The following is a 20296-nucleotide window of genomic DNA, read 5'->3' on the forward strand; positions in this document are numbered from 1 at the left end:
TTTGATAAATTTGAGCTCCTGAGTGGCGCAGCGGTCTAAGGGGCAGCATTTTGGTGCAAAAGGCGTCACTACAGTCCCTGGTTCGAATCCAGGCTGTATCACATCCGGCCGTGATTGGGAGTTGGCCCGGGTAGGCCGTCATTGTAAATAAGAATTTGTTCTTAACTGACTTGCCTAGTAAATAAAGGTTAAAAAAAGGATACTCCAGTGACCTTTTCTTTTTAGAGTGTATATATCTTGTAAAATAACAATTTTAACATTTTATTATTTGACTGTAGAATAGGAATTGCATCATTCAAGTCACGAGTGTGTCCCGAAGTTAATGGATTTATTGCTCTCCTCGCCACTCTCTGGAAGTCACTCTCCCAGTTACGTTAGCAACACGTGACAACGGACCTCGGAGCGAGTTCGTAGCGTTAATTTAGAAACTCAGTGGTTGTTAGTGGCGAGGGGCTGGTTTGGGATTCACAGCTAATCTCGGATAGTCTCAAACAAGCTTTTGGGTGTCTGCATAACGCGTCCGCAAAAACTAAATACAATTCAAATTACTGTTGTTAAAATTAATATAATAATCTTGAAATTAATATAATATAATAATAAAAAAGTTGAGAAACTGTAAGCAAATATGATTAGAATGGCGATGGAACACGTAAAGAAGCATCCAGGGGTAAGTACTTATTTTTGTTCTATGGATTATTACCTCAAGTGGTTTAGTAGTCTATAATATTTCATGAAAGTTTCATAATTTCTGTTGTCGGTGTGTAATATGCTACCAGTTGTTGCTCAATGGAATCAAGAAATGATCAAAGTAAAACATACATTGTTTCCTATAGTCTGTGTCATCAGGGTAATTGAAATGAAACAAAAGTTCCAACCCTGAACAGGCTTCACGAATTAATTTTGACACATCATTTTTTTTTGGGGGGGGGGTTGAAATTGTGTTTTTGTCTTGTGTTGAAGTTGTTGGTGAATGGTTTGTTAAAAGAGGAGGGGCACAGAAAACAGAATATTCATCTTTCTGTTTAATGACAGTGTTTTTTTAAAAGATGATTGGCAATATGACCGAAGTAGTTAGAAAGCCATTACCATCTCATACATTAGCTCAGATGTCCTCAACAGCAGATAACCTGATGTAAATCCTTGACTTTCATCTAAATGGGAGCTACGAAACAAACTTGACAACCCCAGGGATGCCAGTTAGCCTAACAGCCCTGTGTAGTAGGATCAGCACTTGGACAGCTCCACAGCGTTCCCTACCAAGAGTCACGTCTGAGTAAACTACTTACTAACTCGGTCTGAATTTATTTGACTACATTCACATAGGCTTAGCTATACCAACTTTTTGAGAGAGCAACAGACGTGTTAATGGAATAGTACAACTAAGTGATCAAAGTTTGAAACTGGGCAAACTCACCTGATTCAACCTGGATGAGTTGAATCAGGGGAGTTTGTCCGGGGCTACAACAAAAACGTGTGCTGTTTTGAGTACTCCAGGACCGGAGTTGGGAAACACTGGTATATAGTATGAAAGAGGAAGTTCCACGAGGAGTCTCTCTGAAAAGTACACACACAGGCATGAACGTATTCATGCACGCACGCACGCACACACACACACACAACAGGATCATCATCTGTCATGTGATCTAAAGAATGACAGAGCAAGGTCTATAATGGATCCCTCCCTGTGTAATCAGCTTGATCACCTGGTCATTGGTTACTGGAATACTGTATTGACAAAGGTTATGTAGAAATGCTCAAATGTCTATGCCTCAGAGTGAATGCAATGGTCATGCTATCTCCCTCTTTCTTCTTACCCTCTCATAGCTCATCCCCCAGTTCTTCTTCATCTTGTTGGGAATGGGAGGAGCCTCCTTGTATTTGGTCCGTCTTGCAAAGGGGCCCCATGTCACGTAAGACTCTTTACCATTACCCTTATTGTCCATTTTATTTTTAAATTAATATTGTTTAATCAATTTCTTAATACTATCCAATTAAAACATATAGTAGTGGATGCCAATTCCCTTTAACATCATAAGGCACAAGAGGTAATCCCACCTCTTGTGCCATTCTGGGGCATCAATTCCCATACCACTACTAAAGGGCTATGCTGCTGCGAGTTTTTGGAAACTAGGCCTGGCCCATGAATAGTTGATCGCAGGCAGACTAACACAGTTCCCTCTGATCCCATTTGTGTTTGTCCTACTTCGGCCTGCTTTGACTGCTGTGTCACTATACAGCTGGAACAAGAAGAACAACCCTGAGCCCTGGAATCAGCTTGACCCTACCTACCAGTACAAGGTACAGTACTGCCAACACTGTCAGCAATAAACACACTTTAGCTCCACGAAGTGTATGGTTTACTGCATCGATTTTTGTTTGACAACAATGTAATAGTAATGTAGCCTATCAATAGTATCAGTTAAGTCAATCATATATTTTGTATCAATATAAGTAGCCAAGACCATTACATACATCCTGCCATATTGTCTTCTTTCCCAGTTTGTGGCCATCGATACTGACTACAAGAACCTGAAGAAGGAGGGACCTCAATTCTGAGTATCTTCCTTCCTCTCCTAACGGCACCAGGTCCAGCCCGAAGAACGTCACTGAAGAATTCAAATCTGAGAAGAATTTGTCTCTCAATGCCTCTATACAAATATTTGGAGATTGATCCATAATGTTGATGATGAAATCTATCAATTCGTCTCTTTGTTTTATCATAAAGACTTCATTGTTAGTTTGGCCGTCACTAAATCTAACAATGAATGTGTGCGTTATGATAACAGGCAAGAGTGTGCATAGATTTCTTCACAAAATGAAAGGAAAATTAAGCTACATTTCTGAATGGAAATGTTGTCCAAATAAAATGTCTCTAGATTTTAGAGAGTGAATTTCTAATCATGTGTACATTCATAATGGGAGATAAGCTGAAAACACAACTCCAGCTGAACATAGGCCATCAGTCAGTAACAGTGTCAGCTGCTTGTTTTGGGTATATGGCGTTTCTTTCTTGTTTTTTTCTTCTCACATACAACGGAGCACTGTACTGTACACATATCCAGCTGTGAGATTAGAGAGTGCAGTGCCTTTCATCTCCACAGCAACAGACACCGCTAGCCAAAAAACAGACACCCTTCATCACCTTGACATATGACAGCGTACAGAGCAACACGTACCCACTTGTACTGTTCCACACGCAGGCACTCTTTCCATCACCCTCACTCAGACCATCCAGAGGCATACATACAACGGGTTCATTTCCACAAATAAAACACTTTGATCTGTTTAACTGGAATGGATGGAAAACCACAAAATAGGCAGGCTGATGACCCTTGTAGCAAAGAACACAAGGGAACAAATTAGTTCCCATAGGACGGGTAAAAGCCACAAAACAGGGGGGGGGAAATGCACAAAGTAAACAAACACACACAACCAAACAGAGGAGAGTGCGTCAGAGTTGTCAGGTCGTGAGAAACTGGCGGAGAGATGGAGCTGAGTGCAGGAGGAGCAGATGTTTGTTTTTCTGTCAGCAGAGTTGAAAGTTTCTCTGACCTTTATGACAGCTGGACTGTGGCCTGTTACTGTGGAAGCACAATCCTCTGGCACAAACATAGAGAGAAGGGACACACACACACACACACACACACACACACACACACACACACACACACACACACACACACACACACACACACACACACACACACTGTATGGATGTTCTGTATGTGCAGTTGTGCACCAAAACATGCAAACACAAACAGGAAAACACATTTATACATATCACATATGTCAAATGACCATCCAACACGAGTGACACATAACAGGCATGACTGGAAATTTGCAAACCCTTCCACTCAGGCTTATATTCTGCCCTGTGGGACATTTAACAGCACTGGGATAAAGCATTGCAGTAAGAAGTAATAGGGAGCTGAAAAGGCTCTATTTCCCTGATGAATAATGGAAGAATCTGGGAAAGTGAGAAAGAGATGGTATTGAAAAACAGACAAGAGAGACACATTTAGCCGTTCATTTTGTCATATTCTCACAACCACCAGAAGATTCCGCAAACAAAGTGGTTGACACGTTTAGGTTAACAAACTAATATTAACTTTGTGTTCATGTGTGTGGTGTTCTCTAACAGGGGCTCTAAGAGATCCTCTGTTTGCTCCAACACTAGCAACCCCTTGTCTGTTACTACAGTACTAGTCTACAGCGAGAGGAAACGCTCAAAGGAAATGCTGCTCTGTTGAGGAAATCTCAGAGGGCCCTCTCTCCCTCTCTTCTAAACAAGACATAGACACATGCTCATATTGCACAGAGAGAAATGTGAAGGAGAAAACATCTCTGTCAATTCTCTACACATCAGGTGAATAGGAGTATAACAACAATTGCACTATTTACAATGTAGTATCACAGTAACTTGATATGATTAAATATTGAGCAAAATTGGAATACAAAAATCTCCTTATGAACCATATAGCAGCTATCAATGTCTGGCAGAATTAGAACAAAGGTTCTTCTCCTGGAAAGACTAACAGATTAGATGATTGTACTTTTGTTCATCTACACAACTACTGCACTAACTACCTGGCTGAAGGATGGGTTCATAACCTGGGCCTAAAGCCCAGTCTCCCTGTGTCTCTCTCAGTGAAGCCAGGCATGGGGAACTGCCGTGTGCCGTGTGAACTCCTCCACCCTCTGGCACAGGTCAGTGATACGGGCCACTATCCCTGGATCCTGAAACAAGAAGGACTTAAAGTCCTGGAAGCTGCCTGTGGAGGATAGGGATATACCATGGTTAGCTTACAGAGTGGTCAAGTCTTTATACTATATATTACTGTCATTCTCTCTAAATGTTTTAATGGTCCTCCAAACAGTTTTGGTTTCACAAGTTCTTCCCTTTATCTCCCATTCTGGACTTGCTCTAAGCTGAACCCATACAAAGTGAACTGAAGTGTTATAGTTTGGTACAAGTTTGCAATGGGATAATAAGCTATGTCTGGCCAGTCCACATGGCCTGTGTCAGCTCTGTGCATGTATCCCTTCTTACTGGTCTTCTTCTTCACATCCTGGGCAATGTGGATCCCCTCGTCCATAAACTCCACCACCTTCTCAAAGTCCGATTCCTTGAACTGCCTTGATGTCAAGTCAGGAGCTCCTACAGATGTTGGATATTAATTTGATCACGAGAACTTTCCTGCAATGCAGGACATTTAAAACTTGTAGTATATTTGAGGCTTAAAAAGGCTTCTGAAGTTTGTCATTTCCACTTTGAAATTTCAGACTTGATTTCCCCTTACGAAATATTTACCAACCCCTAAAAAATATAACTTAATTATAATCCACATAAATCAAATCAAATCAAATTTATTTATATAGCCCTTCGTACATCAGCTGATATCTCAAAGTGCTGTACAGAAACCCAGCCTAAAACCCCAAACAGCAAGCAATGCATGTGAAAGAAGCACGGTGGCTAGGAAAAACTCCCTAGGAAAAACTCCCAAGAAAGGCCAAAAACCTAGGAAGAAACCTAGAGAGGAACCAGGCTATGAGGGGTGGCCAGTCCTCTTCTGGCTGTGCCGGGTGGATATTATAACAGAACATGGTCAAGATGTTAAAATGTTCATAAATGACCAGCATGGTCAAATAATAATAATCATAGTAGTTGTTGAGGGTGCAACAAGCACGTCCGGTGAACAGGTCAGGGTTCCATAGCCGCAGGCAGAACAGTTGAAACTGGAGCAGCAGCACGGCCAGGTGGACTGGGGACAGCAAGGAGTCATCATGCCAGGTAGTCCTGAGGCATGGTCCTAGGGCTCAGGTCCTCTGAGAGAAAGAAAGAAAGAGAGAAAGAAAGAAAGAGAGAATTAGAGAGAGCATATTTAAATTCACACAGGACACCGGATAAGACAAGAGAAATACTCCAGATGTAACAGACTGACCCTAGCCCCCCGACACATAAACTACTGCAGCATAAATACTGGAGGCTGAGACAGGAGGGATCAGGAGACACTGTGGCCCCATCCGATGAAACCCCCAGACAGGGCCAAACAGGCAGGATATAACCCCACCCACTTTGCCAAAGCACAGCCCCCACACCACTAGAGGGATGTCGCCAACCACCAACTTACCATCCTAAGACAAGGCCGAGTATAGCCCACAAAGATCTCCGCCACGGCACAACCCAAGGGGGGGGCGCCAACCCAGACAGGAAGACCACGTCAGTGACTCAGCCCACTCAAGTGACGCACCCCTCCCATGGACAGCATGGAAGAACACCAGTATGCCAGTGACTCAGCCCCTGTAATAGGGTTAGAGGCAGAGAATCCCAGTGGAGAGAGGGGAACCGGCAAGGCAGAGACAGCAAGGGCGGTTCGTTGCTCCAGCCTTTCCGTTCACCTTCACACTCCTGGGCCAGACTATACTTAATCATAGGACCTACTGAAGAGATAAGTCTTCAGTAAAGACTTAAAGGTTGAGACTGAGTCTGCGTCTCTCACATGGGTAGGCAGACCATTCCATAAAAATGGAGCTCTATAGGAGAAAGCCCTACCTCCAGCCTTTTGCTTAGAAATTCTAGGGACAATTAGGAGGCCTGCATCTTGTGACCGTAGCGTACGAGTAGGTATGTACGGCAGGACCAAATCGTAAAGATAGGTAGGAGCAAGCCCACATAAAAATGCACATTTCCTGTTGCTGCAGGATTATTTTCCTGCTGTAGAAAAATGACTCAAATTAAGATCCTACATCTGTACAGCAATCAATAAATTACATCTTGACAGAAAACAATTGAGGAGTGAGGTTATAAATTGTTTAGTCCCTTTAGTAAATGAACACAAAGACCAACCACCATTAAACTAACATGCCACAGTACAGTAAATTCTTGTAATGCCGTACCTAGCCTGAGTCCTCCTGAGGTGAGAGCACTCTTGTCATCTAGGCAGGTGTTCTTTTTGCCTGTTATGAACACAAGCTCCAGTACCCACTCCGCCCGGGCACCGTCCATACACTGGGGCCAAAGGTCAACGAAGTGGTTGTCCTTACACCCTGGAGGAGCAGATTAGAGAGCAAGCAATATGGACATCTTTGACCTATAATGATCAAAACAGACATTTATGAACTATGTTCTAAATAATGAAAATGTGTAGACTATATTTAATATTAATCAAAATGTTTTAAAAATAAATTGTCTTCTGGTTGGTGGATTAAAAACAGGAAATGCATCAAAGTTGAGTCAGTTTTGCATTGTTGTTTAGTCTATTTTTTTTCTTGGTAATTAATATAACCACATACCCCACGCCTACTCTTCCGTTTCATTCCATGCACTGCCAGAGAACTCTACATTCACCAGACCTCTCCACCTCTGTAAGTATGATTGAATATATCTTAAAATATATTTTTCTCCCAGTGATCTCATCATGTGTTTTTAACCATATTCTTCTGGACACAGTAATGCTATTCGATGTGATAACTTCAAGTGAAAGAATGTTTCTGTTAGTATGTTTTGGTATCTGATTGTAAGACATACATCTGGACTGTAGTTTAATACATTTAGTTTAGTTTATTTCTTAACATTTCTTAAAATGTCAAGAACATTTAAAAAAAATATATATGATTCAGTGAAATGTGTATGATGTTGCCCAATGTATTTGGCTTCTGTGAGAAAAAAACCCAGGTTTAGAGCAATATTGTGTATTACAGTGCTTATTATATGTTCAATAAGATATTATTTACACCACCATTTAGGTATTGAACAGCTAACTATAAAGACTGTTTTTTTTTTACTATTTGAATGTTTTTGATACCTCAGGGAGGGAAATGCAGCAATGGCCCTGAGAGCAGCAGGAAGTGTGTTTGGGGTTTTCCTGTTATCTGTGGCAGGTACAGATTTTTATCAATATTCGTTCTCTTTTCTCTAAAGTACTTCTCAAAAGTATCATTTGGGGTTTTCACTTTTGAGAAACATCTAAAATGTCATAAAAAATGATCAGGACAAGAAGTGTTTGAACGTTGTTCTGGTGTATATGGTACATTTTCATGCTCATTTTGATAGTTTTCCTGTGTTTGTTTCTCAGGAGTACTGGGAGAGAATGTCTGGGATGTGACTTTCACCAGGACAAGAATATGTGCGTTGAAGGGATTATCAGTTGATGTGTCCTGCACTTACAGATATCCCAGTGGGCATGATGTCATAGACACAGAATGGTATAAATGGTGGAACGTCAAAGTGGGGTATACTTATAACATCATGGAACAACCAGAGTATGCAGGTCGTGTTGAGTACCTTGGGAATAATCACAGTGACTGCACTCTGAGAATCACAGACCTGAGAGAGAATGACACAGCGGAGTATTGCTTCGGATTTAAAACCAACATACAAGGCTGGATATATCAGCAAGATTTATTCATTTCCGTGACAGACCTGAAGGTGACTACCTATGTGACAAAGGGATCATGGGTGATACTGAATTGCAGCACCACCTGTACTCTGAGTGACAACCCCAATCCTGACTACATCTGGTACAAAAATGGAAAGCCTCAACATGAATATATGTCACAAAATTACAGTACCTTGAGTTCTGATGTAGACAGCTACTCCTGTGCTGTAAAAGGTAACGAGAACCACCGCTCTCCTGCAGTGTGTGCAGTGGGTCAGAACTGTTGGAGAGTGATTTATGCCAAAAAGAGTATCTGTGCCTTGAAGGGGTCATCAGTGGACATATCCTGCACTTACACATATCCCCATGGTCATATACCCAGAGAGACATTCTGGTTTACTCAAGGAGAGTCTACAAAGGAGCCTAAAGATCTGAAGAAGGACCCAAACTATTTGGATCGTCTGGAGTACCATGGAAATGAGGACAGCGACTGCACCCTGAGAATCAAAGACCTTAAAGACAGTGACTCAGCTGAGTACAAATTCAGATTAGTAACTGCAGAAGGGAAATATGTCAGTTCACCCGGTGTATACCTGACTGTCACAGGTGTCCTGTTGGAGATGAACCCTATGTCTGTCTCTGAGGGGGAAAGGGCCAAACTTACATGTACAGCCAACTGTATTCTGGGTGACAACACAACCTTCATTTGGTATAAGAACAGACAGGCTATACCAAACAGCCACAACTACTCCAACAGCCTGCACCTGTACCCAGTCAGCAGTGATGATGCAGGCAGCTACTCCTGTGCTGTTAATGGTCATGAGGATCTCCACTCTCCTGAAGTGACTCTAACTGTCAGATACAAACCAAATAACATCTTAGTGTCAATCAGTCCTTCTGGTGAAATAGTGGAGGGCAGTTCAGTGATTCTGACCTGCCACAGTGATGCCAACCCACCAGTTCAGAAATACACCTGGTACATGAGGAACATTAACACATCAAAAGAATCCAGTCAGATCTATAGCATCACCAACATCAGATCTGAGGACAGTGGAGAATATTACTGTGAGGCACAGAATGAAATGGGAGCTAAGAACTCCACAGTTACATTGATCCTTGTATCAGGAAAACAAACATTTAGTATTAACATAGCTGTAGGAATCACAGTTGTTGCTCTGGTTCTCAATCTCCTATTGAGCTTTTTGTGGTTTAGAAAGAGGGCTTCCAACTCAACGGACACACGGGACACAGCAGAGGATGGACAGGGAGGCTCTAGTCACCTGTACGACACCATCTTGAGGACAGCCCCTACTGCAGCACAGAATGCGGACACAGATGAGCAGGACGTCAGGATCTATGCCAATGTCCACTTCTCTCACTCCAGAAACCATGAAGAAGCTCTTTACTCACCTGTCCAACTGCGTAACCCTGAGAAACAGGACAAAGTCCAGTATGCTGCATTGAAATTCAATCGCCTAGGTGTTGCCCCCCATCCTGCAGCACACGCAGCTGAAGATTCATCTGCAATCTATAGCACAGTCAACAAACCCAGAACCCGAACACAAGAAGGTACATTGTTATCCTCTTATCCAACGTTTCCCAGGCCCCCTACTGGGTCGTGGTAATCCTACTGAGCTGAATTTAAAAACATTGCCTTGTTTATTTGGAGGGTCACACAATATTTTGATGTAAAAAGTATAGATTAGAAAGAGCCTGCTGTGACAATACAGCAACTATTCTAATGTAGTGTAAGTGTAAGATGTGACTCATGGTAGTTTTGTATGGTGATATTGTTAAGCATTAAAAGCTTTTGAAAAATGCATCTCAGTGAGACTGTACACTGAGTGTACAAAACATTAGAAACATCTGCTCTTCAAATGACAGACTGACCAGGTGAATCCAGATGAAAGCTTTGATCTCTTATTGATGTCACCTGTGTAACGCTTCAATCAGTGTAGATGAAGGGGAGGAGAGGTTAAAGAGGGATTTTTAAGACTTAAGAAAATGTAGATATGGATTGTGAGTGTGTTCCATTCAGAGGGTGAATGTGCAAGACAAAAAAATCCAAGTTCCTTTTAACAGGTTATGGTAGTGGATGCCACGCGCACCGGTTTGACTGTGTCAAGAACTGCAACGCTGCTGTGTTTTTCACACTCAATAGTTTCCCGTGTGTCCACCACCCAATGCACACCCAGCCAACTTGACAAAACTGTGGGAAGCATTGGAGTCAACATGGGCCAGCATCCCTGTGGAACGCTTTCGACACCTTGTAAAGTCCATGCCCCAATGAATTGAGGCTGTTCTGAGGGCAAAAGGTAGAAGGATGCAACTCAATATTAGGAAGGTGTTCCTCATATTTTGTACACTCAGTGTATAATAAATATGTAACCTCAGAGCTTACGGGTTTGTGAGGGGTAGGGGTCTGACAAAATGTTTGAAGGGAAATAATGTTTTCTTATACTGTCTAAATTGTGCTTCTTAACTAAATGTAATAAAATAATCAAAAACGTGTGGTAGTATCCAGCAAACAGGGGACCAGGACAATTTCCTGATGCTGTGGACAACCTAGACAAAGTTTTGTTCACAGGGTATTAGAATTATTACACAAATTGAGAAGGGACAGCTGAAATGGGACTTGAACCAGCAACACTGCAGTTACAGGACAAGGGCACTTCCTGTGATATAAAGATCCAGATTGCTTGGCAGGTGCTGTAGTATGCTAACATACATGGAATCTCCATCACTGTTAGTACTACAGATAGTAGATGTATTAGTAGCTGTAGTAGCGATAGTATTAGTAGTGGAGATGTAACCTACAGTGGTAATAATACTGCTATCAATGAACACGGTTACACGCACACAATAATATGAGTGTTGTGGATAGTCAGATTAATATAATAGTTTGTTCAAAACGTTTACATGCTTTGCAAGAAGAACGATTTCCTTAACACTTCTGGGCCCTTTATAAAACACTAGCCTGGTCGTTTGTCAGTACCCCAGACAGTTTTTTAGGTCCATTGCTTGAGTATTTAGATGTAGGTAATACCCGCGCCTTCCCCATAGAAACCCCATGCAACGTTAAAGTCCATCATAAATACCTCCCAAACACACTGCTCTGGCCTCCCATGACCGCAATAGTCCTCGTAATGACTTTCTCTGTACAATTTTTCAGCTAACTTGTTTCATTAGGCACATTTTTACCAATGCATTTTGTTATTTTCATATTGAAATCCAGGAAGTAGAAGAATGTGCGTCGCGATTTGTGACTTCCGAGGCGGTCGTGATTAAAGGTTGTAAACAATATGTTTCTGTTTTCACTCCCTCTCAGTATTTGCTGCCCTCGTCAAAATTAAACGGAGTAAAGAATGTCAGATCAAGAGCAAAGAGGAAATTGGAGACCTGCCTTTTTTCAGAATGGGACTGTTGTGCCATATCGGTTTGAGCCGGAGTTTACTAAGGCTGAGTTGTTCCATTTGCGGGCTGACAGAGAGAAGAAAGCTAGAGAGAGACGAGAGCGACCAGATGTTGAGGAAACACAGGCTCTTCCCAGAACGCACTGTGACTGGTGGTGCAGTTGCAGGAGATTGCAATTTCTACCAACAGACAGTGAATGTCTCAGCTGTCGAGAATGGGACCAGCTTACTCCGATATGATGCAGCAGAAGATGGCGCGTATGTAACTAAACACTCCGATTTCTTGGCTGTCATCACATCCTGGTGTGTTGGAGACTTTCTTCAGCATCCCCAGGATCAACTGGAAACGATGTGCCACACCTGATGGTCCAAATGGGAAGCTCTTCTTCCTCTATGGTATAATGGCGATCGCAACAATTAGATGTGCATTCCACCACCTACTGTGCGGGTGGATAATAAGGATCCCGTTTGGGTAAAAATAAATAACATATCATACAAACTACCAAAAAGGAAATTAACTAAACATATTCAATCTGCTGTAAAAACCACATTCTAATCAGGTCTCAACACAGGCTCAGAAGGCTCCTGTGTGGGCGGAACATTTCCTAGCTACATTAGTCCTTATAGTGCTTCTGCCGTGAAGTCTTGGGAGCCCAAAACATTTCTCAGCTGCAGATATAATGATATCCAGCTTCTTGGACTTCTTAGACATTCGGAAAGTATTCAGACCCCTTGACTTGTTCCACAGTTACAGCCTTATTCTAAAATAGATCAAATTGTATTTTTTCCTCATCAATCTACACACATACCCCATAATGACGACGCAAAAACAGGTTTTTAGACATTTTTGCAAATGTATTAAATGTTTTTAACTGAAATATCACATTTACATAAGTATTCAGACCCTTTACTCAGTACTTTGTTGAAGAACCTTTGGCAGCGTTTACAGCGAGGGTGGGCAATTCCAGTCCTCGAGGGCCTGATTGGTGTCACAGTTTTGCCCCAGCCCCAGCTAACACACCTGACTCCAATAACCACCTAATCATGATCTTCAGTTTAGAACGCAATTTGATTAACCAGCTGTGTTTGCTAGGGATGGAGAAAAAGTGTGACACCAATCAGGCCCTCGAGGACTGGAGTTGCCCACCCCTGGTTTACAGCCTCGAGTCTTCTTGGGTATGACGCTACAAGCTTGGTAGACCTGTATTTGGGGAGTTTCTCCCATTCTTCTCTGCAGACCTTCTCAAGCTCTGTCAGGTTGGATGGGGAGCGTCACCGCACAGCTATTTTCAGGTCTCTCCATAGATGTTCGATCGGGTTCAAGTCCGGGCTTGTCCTAGAGAGATTTACACGGTTATCAAAACGTCACACCAGGGTAAGCCTACACAAAACACAGCCCGATTTTAAGTGCTTCTAAAATCACCTATGGGAAAAATGAATGATGGAAAAATGATTGGATCCATTTCACTGTTTGACCGCTAGGTTTTATGGGTATTATGACTCATACTGTGGTACTCTATAGCCTACCAACTGTATCTGAGTAGCCTGCCTACACCCCATAATGCAACTGGCTATTGTAGTCCCCTTTAAGTTTGTCTGACAATGATGACTTGCTGGCTAGGTAAACAGTGTCTAGAACGAGTGGATACGTGCCCTATTAATAGAATAGAATAGTAATGATTACATGACATGTTATCGATGGCGTTCCACAACATAACACTGACATCATTAGGGCTAGTTAAAGTTCATTGCAAAGTTAGGCTGAAACGTTTTGGCACCACCTCCTCGAAGTCTGGGTCTTTGTATATGATCTGTTTATCTTCCTGCCGCTTGACTGTCTGCTGGACCAGTTGGGTTCTAAAGTTGAATGTCTTCTGTTTCGACACTCTTCTCTACCCAGTCCTTGGCCTGTTTGGAATACTCCACATGGCTTCTTGGATCTCCTGAAAGATGTGTAACAGAATAACAAAACAAAACATTTCAATTAGTCCTAATTAATCTCTCCTTGCATCCTTGGAGGAGGCATGAGTGGAGGAACATTGAAAAGACTGTGAAAAGGATACAAAGATAAAAGATGTGAGAAATTGAACGACGATAAAATCCGAGACAGTATGGTTGATTGTCCTATTCTCATGTCTGTTCCACCACCCCTATCTTTCTTCCATTCCCTCCCAGGCAGGTACTGTAGAAACAGAAAGAGTGATTGGTGATGTTGGCTGGTATAAAAGGGTCAGTCATTACATGTCAATTCAGGGCAAGATCTGATATTCTTAATGTTTTAAATGTAAATAATGTAAAGGTTGGGCTAGTTTGTTGTCATTACAACTCATGCACCAGCTAGGGCCAGAGACATATATGTATATACATGGCTCTGGCTGGGGCTGTGTCCAACTTATGGACCTTAACTAGGGCAAGTCATTTGATGCAATCAATAGCACTATAAAAAAGTGTGATACCTAGTAGAAAATAATATACTATTTCTCATCAGTAACGTTATAATGAAAAACAGAATTGCAAAACAAGCAAAATAGTAGGACAGGATAACATAACCATTATAGTAGTAGCTAAGCTAAAAACACCACCAACTAGTTCCAGGAATGGCAACAAATAATATATTACTTTGTGGTGACTAGCAACAGGTGTTAGCAACTTAGCTAGCTAGCAACATACACTATATATACAAAAGTATGTGAACACCCCTTCAAATTAATGGATTCGGCTATTTCAGCCACACTCGTTGCTGACAGGTGTTTAAAATCAAGCAAACAGCCATGCAATCTCCATAGACAAACATTAGCAGTAGAATGGCCTTACCGAAGAGCTCAGTGACTTTCAAGGTGGCACAGTCATAGGATGCCACCTTTCCAACAAGCAAGAACTGCTCCGGTCAATTGTAAGTGCTGTTATTGTGAAGTGGAAACGTCTAGAAGCAACAACGGCTCAGCCGGGAAGTGGTAGGCCACACAAGCTCACGGGACCCCTGAGTGCGTTTAAAAATCATCTGGAAGCAACGTCAGCACTGTTCGTCCGTAGCTTTATGAAATGGGTTTCCATGTCCGAGCAGCTGCACACAAGCTTAAGATCACCATGCGCAATGCCATGCGTCAGCTGGAGTGGTGTAAAGCTCGCCGCCATTGGACTCTGGAGCAGTGGAAACGTGTTCTCTGGAGTGATGAATCACACTTCACCATCTGGAAGTCCGACGGACGAATCTGGGTTTGGCGAATGCCAGGAGAACGCTACCTGACCCATGCCTAGTGCCAACTGTAAAGTATGGTGGAGGAATAATGGCCTTGGGCTGTTTTTCATGGTTTGGGCTAGGCCCCTTAGCACCAGTGAAGGGAAATCTTAATGCTAAAGCATACAATGACATTCTAGACAATTCTGTGCTTCCAACTTTGTGGCAACAGTTTGGGGAAGGCCCTTTCCTGTTTCAGCATGACAATGCCCCCGTGCACAAAGCGAGGTCCATACAGAAATTGTTTGTTGAGATCAGTGTGGAAGAACTTGACTGGCCTGCACAGAGCACTGACCTTTGGGATGAATTGGAACACTGAGTGTGAGCCAGGCCTAATCGCCCAACATCAGTGCCCGACCTCACTAACGCTCTTGTGGCTGAATGGAAGCAAGTCCTCGCAGCAATGTTTCAACATCTAGTGGAAAGCCTTCCCAGAATAGCGAAGGCTGTTATAGCAGCAAAGGAAGGACCAACTCCGTATTAATGCCCATGATTTTGAAATGAGATGTTCTACAAGCAGGTGTACCCATTGTAGTCAGTGGCCATAAAGTGATCACTGGACACGGTCAACCGCAGCTGGTAAATTACTTCAGGCGTCGTATCGAAACCATAAGCAGGATGTCGGATAGCTTGCATTCATGAAAAGAGTTGAAATATGTAGTGTATTTGTATCTGACCCAAACATAATTGCACTTAATTTTGGCCAATGTCACTCAGCTACTCGACTATTAACGTTATTTGCCTTACTTTACTTCAGAGATTACTAACCGCAAGCCTTGCTAGCTACCATCTCTTTGTTTACTTCCTCTCGTTCTGATTTCCTTTCTTGAAGACCAATAGTATAAGACACTCCTTCGTCCCGCCTCCTGTAATTATCCACCTTAGAACCACAAAGAACAGTATCTACCAGGTTACAGACTTTATGGAATATCTTTGCGCTATCCCAAAGTATTTTATTTTTTATTTTTTAAACAACACATGTATTTGGCAATTCAATGCAGAGACACCAATCATTGTTTATGTAACAATAAATACACCGTTTTTAATGCATTTTAGGTAATTTCGGAAAGTCAGCATTTTGATATAAAAATACAGAAATCTAAATACTCAAAACAGTGGACCTAAACTGTCTGGGGTACTGACAAACAGCCAGGCAAGTGTTATAAAGGGCCTAGAAGTGTTTTGGGGTGAACTTCCCCTTTAAAAAGGTGAAGGTGCCCTCATTATACTAGTACTGCAAATCACAGAAAAAAAACCATGGCAGAATAACAGCATACTGAATAAGTCATTCCTACCTTTTATCGTTCATAAATCATCATGAGAACATCACTTCACCATCATCCCACACAGACCTGAAGGTGAAGCCTTCGTTCATTACATCTGTACTGTTTAATATGGATTTTTGTCCTCCGGATCACAGCAGGACATGCTGGAGTGGTGTTGTTGGACAAAAGCATGTTTTCTCTCAATTGTGCTGATGGTGCATTTGTCAGGTGGTCAAATATGATAATTGTATTTGGTTAAAAGCCTGTGGTGTTCCCCACTTGACTGGAAAATAGAATGAATGCCCTCTCTTTTATACGTTATATTTTTTTATTGTGTCATATCAAGTAGTTTAGTGAAACAAGTGTTTTGTTTTGATGCGCTGCATCATACTCCTCTGTTGATGTGATTATTGTTTTGTTTGCCTTTGGAACTGCACCATTGTCTATCTATGGGGTAAAAAAATGCACCCTGTCGTCCCCTTTGGAACTGGCTGAAAGCTTTGTACAGTAAAGGATCACTGGATGTTTATCATGCTGTATAACCATTTATTTTACTTGTGGTTCTACGGCTGCAAAGGTCATAATACTTCCTGTTAACAGCTAGTTAACCATCATCTTTGGTTCTGAGGTTGTTCATTGTGTGTTCTGAGAAGATATACATGTGATTGCACTTGTTCCTCTCCACCGTAGATCAGTCCTCTGGGATAATTATGAGGGCTTGTTAATGCATCGGATCATAATTTAGACACTTTATTGGGTTGGGTTCATCCAAGTCAGACTCAGTGTCTGCAAATGGCTGTAAATCCTATGCTGAGACAAATGTATGGCTGGCTGGGCCCTCCTGCCTTTGCCCTGTGTGGTGAGTGTATTTACAGATGGAGTTGACCTATGATGCTGCCAGCTTTACAATAACCTCAAAAGTTTACACAACTATTCAATCAATCATATCTCAGTTATTCTCCTCCTTCGACAGGTTCCAAACCTGCTGGGGCAGACGAGCACCGCTGTGTTTATCTCTATAACAAAAAAGCTGTGGAGTAATAGCACCTTGTGGCTTAATGGTGTACTGCACCTCTTTAATCTATATAGCACATACAATAAAGAGGAACTTGAAAGTCTTACACAGAACATTGTCGCTGCATATACAGTATGTTTTTTGTGATATTTGACAGCAAATGACTGCTTGTGGCATCTAGATGTTTTTTTTAACAACATATCCTTGAATGAATCTTGAACAAAGCTTGATTGCATTATAAAAACGCCACAAGTAAAACCACAAATGTATGTGATGAAGTATAAAAAGGACTAACACAATCAAACAGCCCAATGCCTTCAGACAGGTCTATTGTAGTAACCATTCAATAAGAGTGGTCCATTGGTCCATCATCATCTGTGCTGCTTTGAAATCCCAAAATGCACAGCACCATGGTATACAGCGCATTCGGAAAGTATTCAGACCCCTTGACTTTTTCCACCTTTTGTTATGTTACAGCCTTATTCTACATTTGATTAAATAAAACATTTTCCTCATCAATCTACACACAATACCCCATCATGACAAAGAGAAAAACGTTTTTTAGAAATGTTTGTTTAAAAAACAAATACCTTATTTACATAAGTATTCAGACCTTTTGCTATGAGACCTGAAATTGAGCTCAGGTGCATCCTGTTTCCATTGATCATCCTTGAGACGTTTCTACAACTTGATTAGAGTCCACCTGTGGTAAATTCAATTGATTGGACATGATTTGGAAAGGCACACACCAATCTATATAAAGTCCCACAGTTGACAGTGCACGTCAGAGCAAAAACCATAGCCATGAGCTCAAAGGAATCGTCCGTAGAGCGCCAAGACAGGATTGTGTTGAGCTACAGATCTGGGGAAGGGTACCAACATTTGGATGAGAGAGTCAGAAGGAGAGGAGAGACTCAGAACAGGGGTTTACTATGCTGCTCAAGTAAGTGTAATATGGCCCTCTCCTTATCACCATATTGTTTAAATTAAAACTTGTACAAGTCACTGAGTATTTATACTGCTGGTATATAATATTATTGCCCTACCTTCGTCCCAACCTTAACCACTACATGACCAAAAGTATGTGGACACCTGCTAGTCGAACATCTCATTCCAAAATCATGGGCATTAATACGGAGTTTGTTCACCCTTTGCTGCTGTAACAGCCTCCACTCTTCTGGGAAGACTTTCCACTAGATGTTGGATTGCTGCAGGGACTTGCTTCCATTCCGCCACGAGCATTAGTGAGGTCGGGCACTGATGTTGGGCGATTAGACCTGGCTCGCAGTCGGCGTACTAATTCATCCCAAAAGTGTTCGATGGGGTTGAGGTCATGGCTCTGTGCAGGCCAGTCAAGTTCTTCCACACCGATCTCGACAAACCATTTCTGTATGGACCTCGCTTTGTGCACAGGGGCATTGTCATGCTGAAACAGGAAAGGGCCTTCCCCAAACTGTTGCCACAAAGTTGGAAGCACAGAATTGTCTTGAATGTCATTGTATGCTGTAGCGTTAAGATTTCCATTTACTGGAACAAAGGTGCCTAGCCCGAACCATGAAAAACAGCCCCAGACCATTATTCCTCCTCCACCATACTTTACGTTTGGCACTATGCATTCAGGCAGGTAGCGTTCTCCTGGCATTCGCCAAACCCAGATTTGTCCATCGGACTGCGAGATGGTGAAGCGTGATTCAGCACTCCAGAGAACGCGTTTCCACTGCCCCAAAGTCCAATGGCGGCAAGCTTTACACCACTCCAGCCGACACTTGGCATTGCGCATGGTGATCTTAGGCTAGTGTGCGCGGCTGCTCGGCCATAAAAATACATTTCATAAAACTCCTGACGAACAGTTCTTGTGCTGACGTTGTTTCCAGAGGCTGTTGGAATCTCTGTAGTGAGTGTTACAACTGAGGACAGCTGATTTTTACGCCCTAAGCGCTTCAGCAGTCCCGTTCCGTGTACTTGTTTGGCCTACCACTTCACGGCTGACTGACTTGTTGTAAAGGTGGCATCCTATGTCAGTGCCACGTTGAAAGTCACTGAGCTCTTCAGTAAGGACATTCTACTGTCAATGTTTTTAATATGGAGATTGCATGGCTGTGTGCTTGATTTTATACACCTGTCAGCCACGGGTGTGGCTAAAATTGCCATATCCACTAATTTGAAGGGGTGTCCACATACTTCTGTATATAGTGCATTCGTAAAGTATTCAGACCCCTTGACTTTTTCCACATTTTGTCACGTTACAGCCTTATTTGAAAATGGATTAAATAGTTATTTTCCCATCATTAATCTACACACAATACCCCATAATTACAAAACAAAAATATTTTTTTAGACATTTTTGCAAATTTATAAAAAATTAAATGTAATTTCACATTTACATAAGTTTTCAGACCCTTTACTCAGTACTTTGAAGCACCTTTGGCAGCGATTACAGCCTCGAGTCTTATTGGGTATGACGCTACAAGCTTGGCACACCTCTATTTGGGGAGTTTCTCCCATTCTTCTCTACAGATCCTCTCAAATTCTGACAGGTTGGATGGGGAGCGCTGCTGCACAGCTATTTTCAGGTCTCTCCATAGATGTTCGATCGGGTTCAAGTCCGAGCTCTGGCTGGGCCACTCAAGGACATTAAGACACTTGTCCCGAATCAACTTCTGCGTTGTCTTGGCTGTGTGCTTAGGGTCGCTGTCCTGTTGGAAGGGGAACCTTTGCCCCAGTCTGAGGTCCCGAGCGCTCTGGAGCAGGTTTTTGTCAAGGATCTCTTTGCTCCGTTCATTGTAGCTAGACCCTATGATGACCTGTAAGAGTCGCTGCCTGCCCTGATCCACCATCAGGCTCAGCTTGTTAATGTAGGACTGCAGCTCCTCAGCAGAGTCCATGTTCAGCTGTACCAGGTTCTTATGGAACTGCTCCAAGCAGCCGTCCTCCAACATCTCCTATTCACACGCACACGGCCACACACATACAACATACAATGATGG

General features: G+C 42.3%; 2 protein-coding genes across 2 annotated transcripts; both read left to right on the forward strand.

Annotated features, from left to right (window-relative positions):
- The first annotated feature begins 358 nt into the window (after positions 1 to 358).
- LOC106566700 (NADH dehydrogenase [ubiquinone] 1 alpha subcomplex subunit 4-like 2) lies at positions 359 to 2898 on the forward strand. The gene is made up of 4 exons (XM_014134995.2): positions 359 to 667; positions 1825 to 1910; positions 2238 to 2298; positions 2500 to 2898. Exons 1-4 carry the CDS (start codon positions 626 to 628, stop codon positions 2554 to 2556), a joined length of 246 nt encoding a protein of 81 aa, XP_013990470.1. The 5' UTR covers positions 359 to 625; the 3' UTR covers positions 2557 to 2898.
- A 4403-nt stretch (positions 2899 to 7301) lies between these two features.
- On the forward strand, positions 7302 to 11242 carry LOC106566698 (B-cell receptor CD22-like). The gene is made up of 3 exons (XM_014134993.2): positions 7302 to 7365; positions 7811 to 7881; positions 8076 to 11242. Exons 2-3 carry the CDS (start codon positions 7827 to 7829, stop codon positions 10001 to 10003), a joined length of 1983 nt encoding a protein of 660 aa, XP_013990468.2. The 5' UTR covers positions 7302 to 7365; positions 7811 to 7826; the 3' UTR covers positions 10004 to 11242.
- The last annotated feature ends 9054 nt before the right edge of the window (positions 11243 to 20296 follow it).

The sequence above is a fragment of the Salmo salar genome, chromosome ssa13 (genome assembly GCF_905237065.1).
Source record: "Salmo salar chromosome ssa13, Ssal_v3.1, whole genome shotgun sequence".
NCBI classification, from domain to species: Eukaryota; Metazoa; Chordata; class Actinopteri; order Salmoniformes; family Salmonidae; genus Salmo; species Salmo salar.

Excerpts from the sequence above, each read along its gene's own strand:
- LOC106566700 (XM_014134995.2), top strand. The coding sequence starts at position 626 with ATGATTAGAATGGCGATGGAACACGTAAAGAAGCATCCAGGG. Across the intron at positions 1,911-2,237 it reads GCAAAGGGGCCCCATGTCAC|CTGGAACAAGAAGAACAACC; the intron begins GTAAGACTCTTT and ends GTCACTATACAG. Across the intron at positions 2,299-2,499 it reads ACCCTACCTACCAGTACAAG|TTTGTGGCCATCGATACTGA; the intron begins GTACAGTACTGC and ends CTTCTTTCCCAG.
- LOC106566698 (XM_014134993.2), top strand. The coding sequence starts at position 7,827 with ATGGCCCTGAGAGCAGCAGGAAGTGTGTTTGGGGTTTTCCTGTTATCT. Across the intron at positions 7,882-8,075 it reads TTTCCTGTTATCTGTGGCAG|GAGTACTGGGAGAGAATGTC; the intron begins GTACAGATTTTT and ends TTTGTTTCTCAG.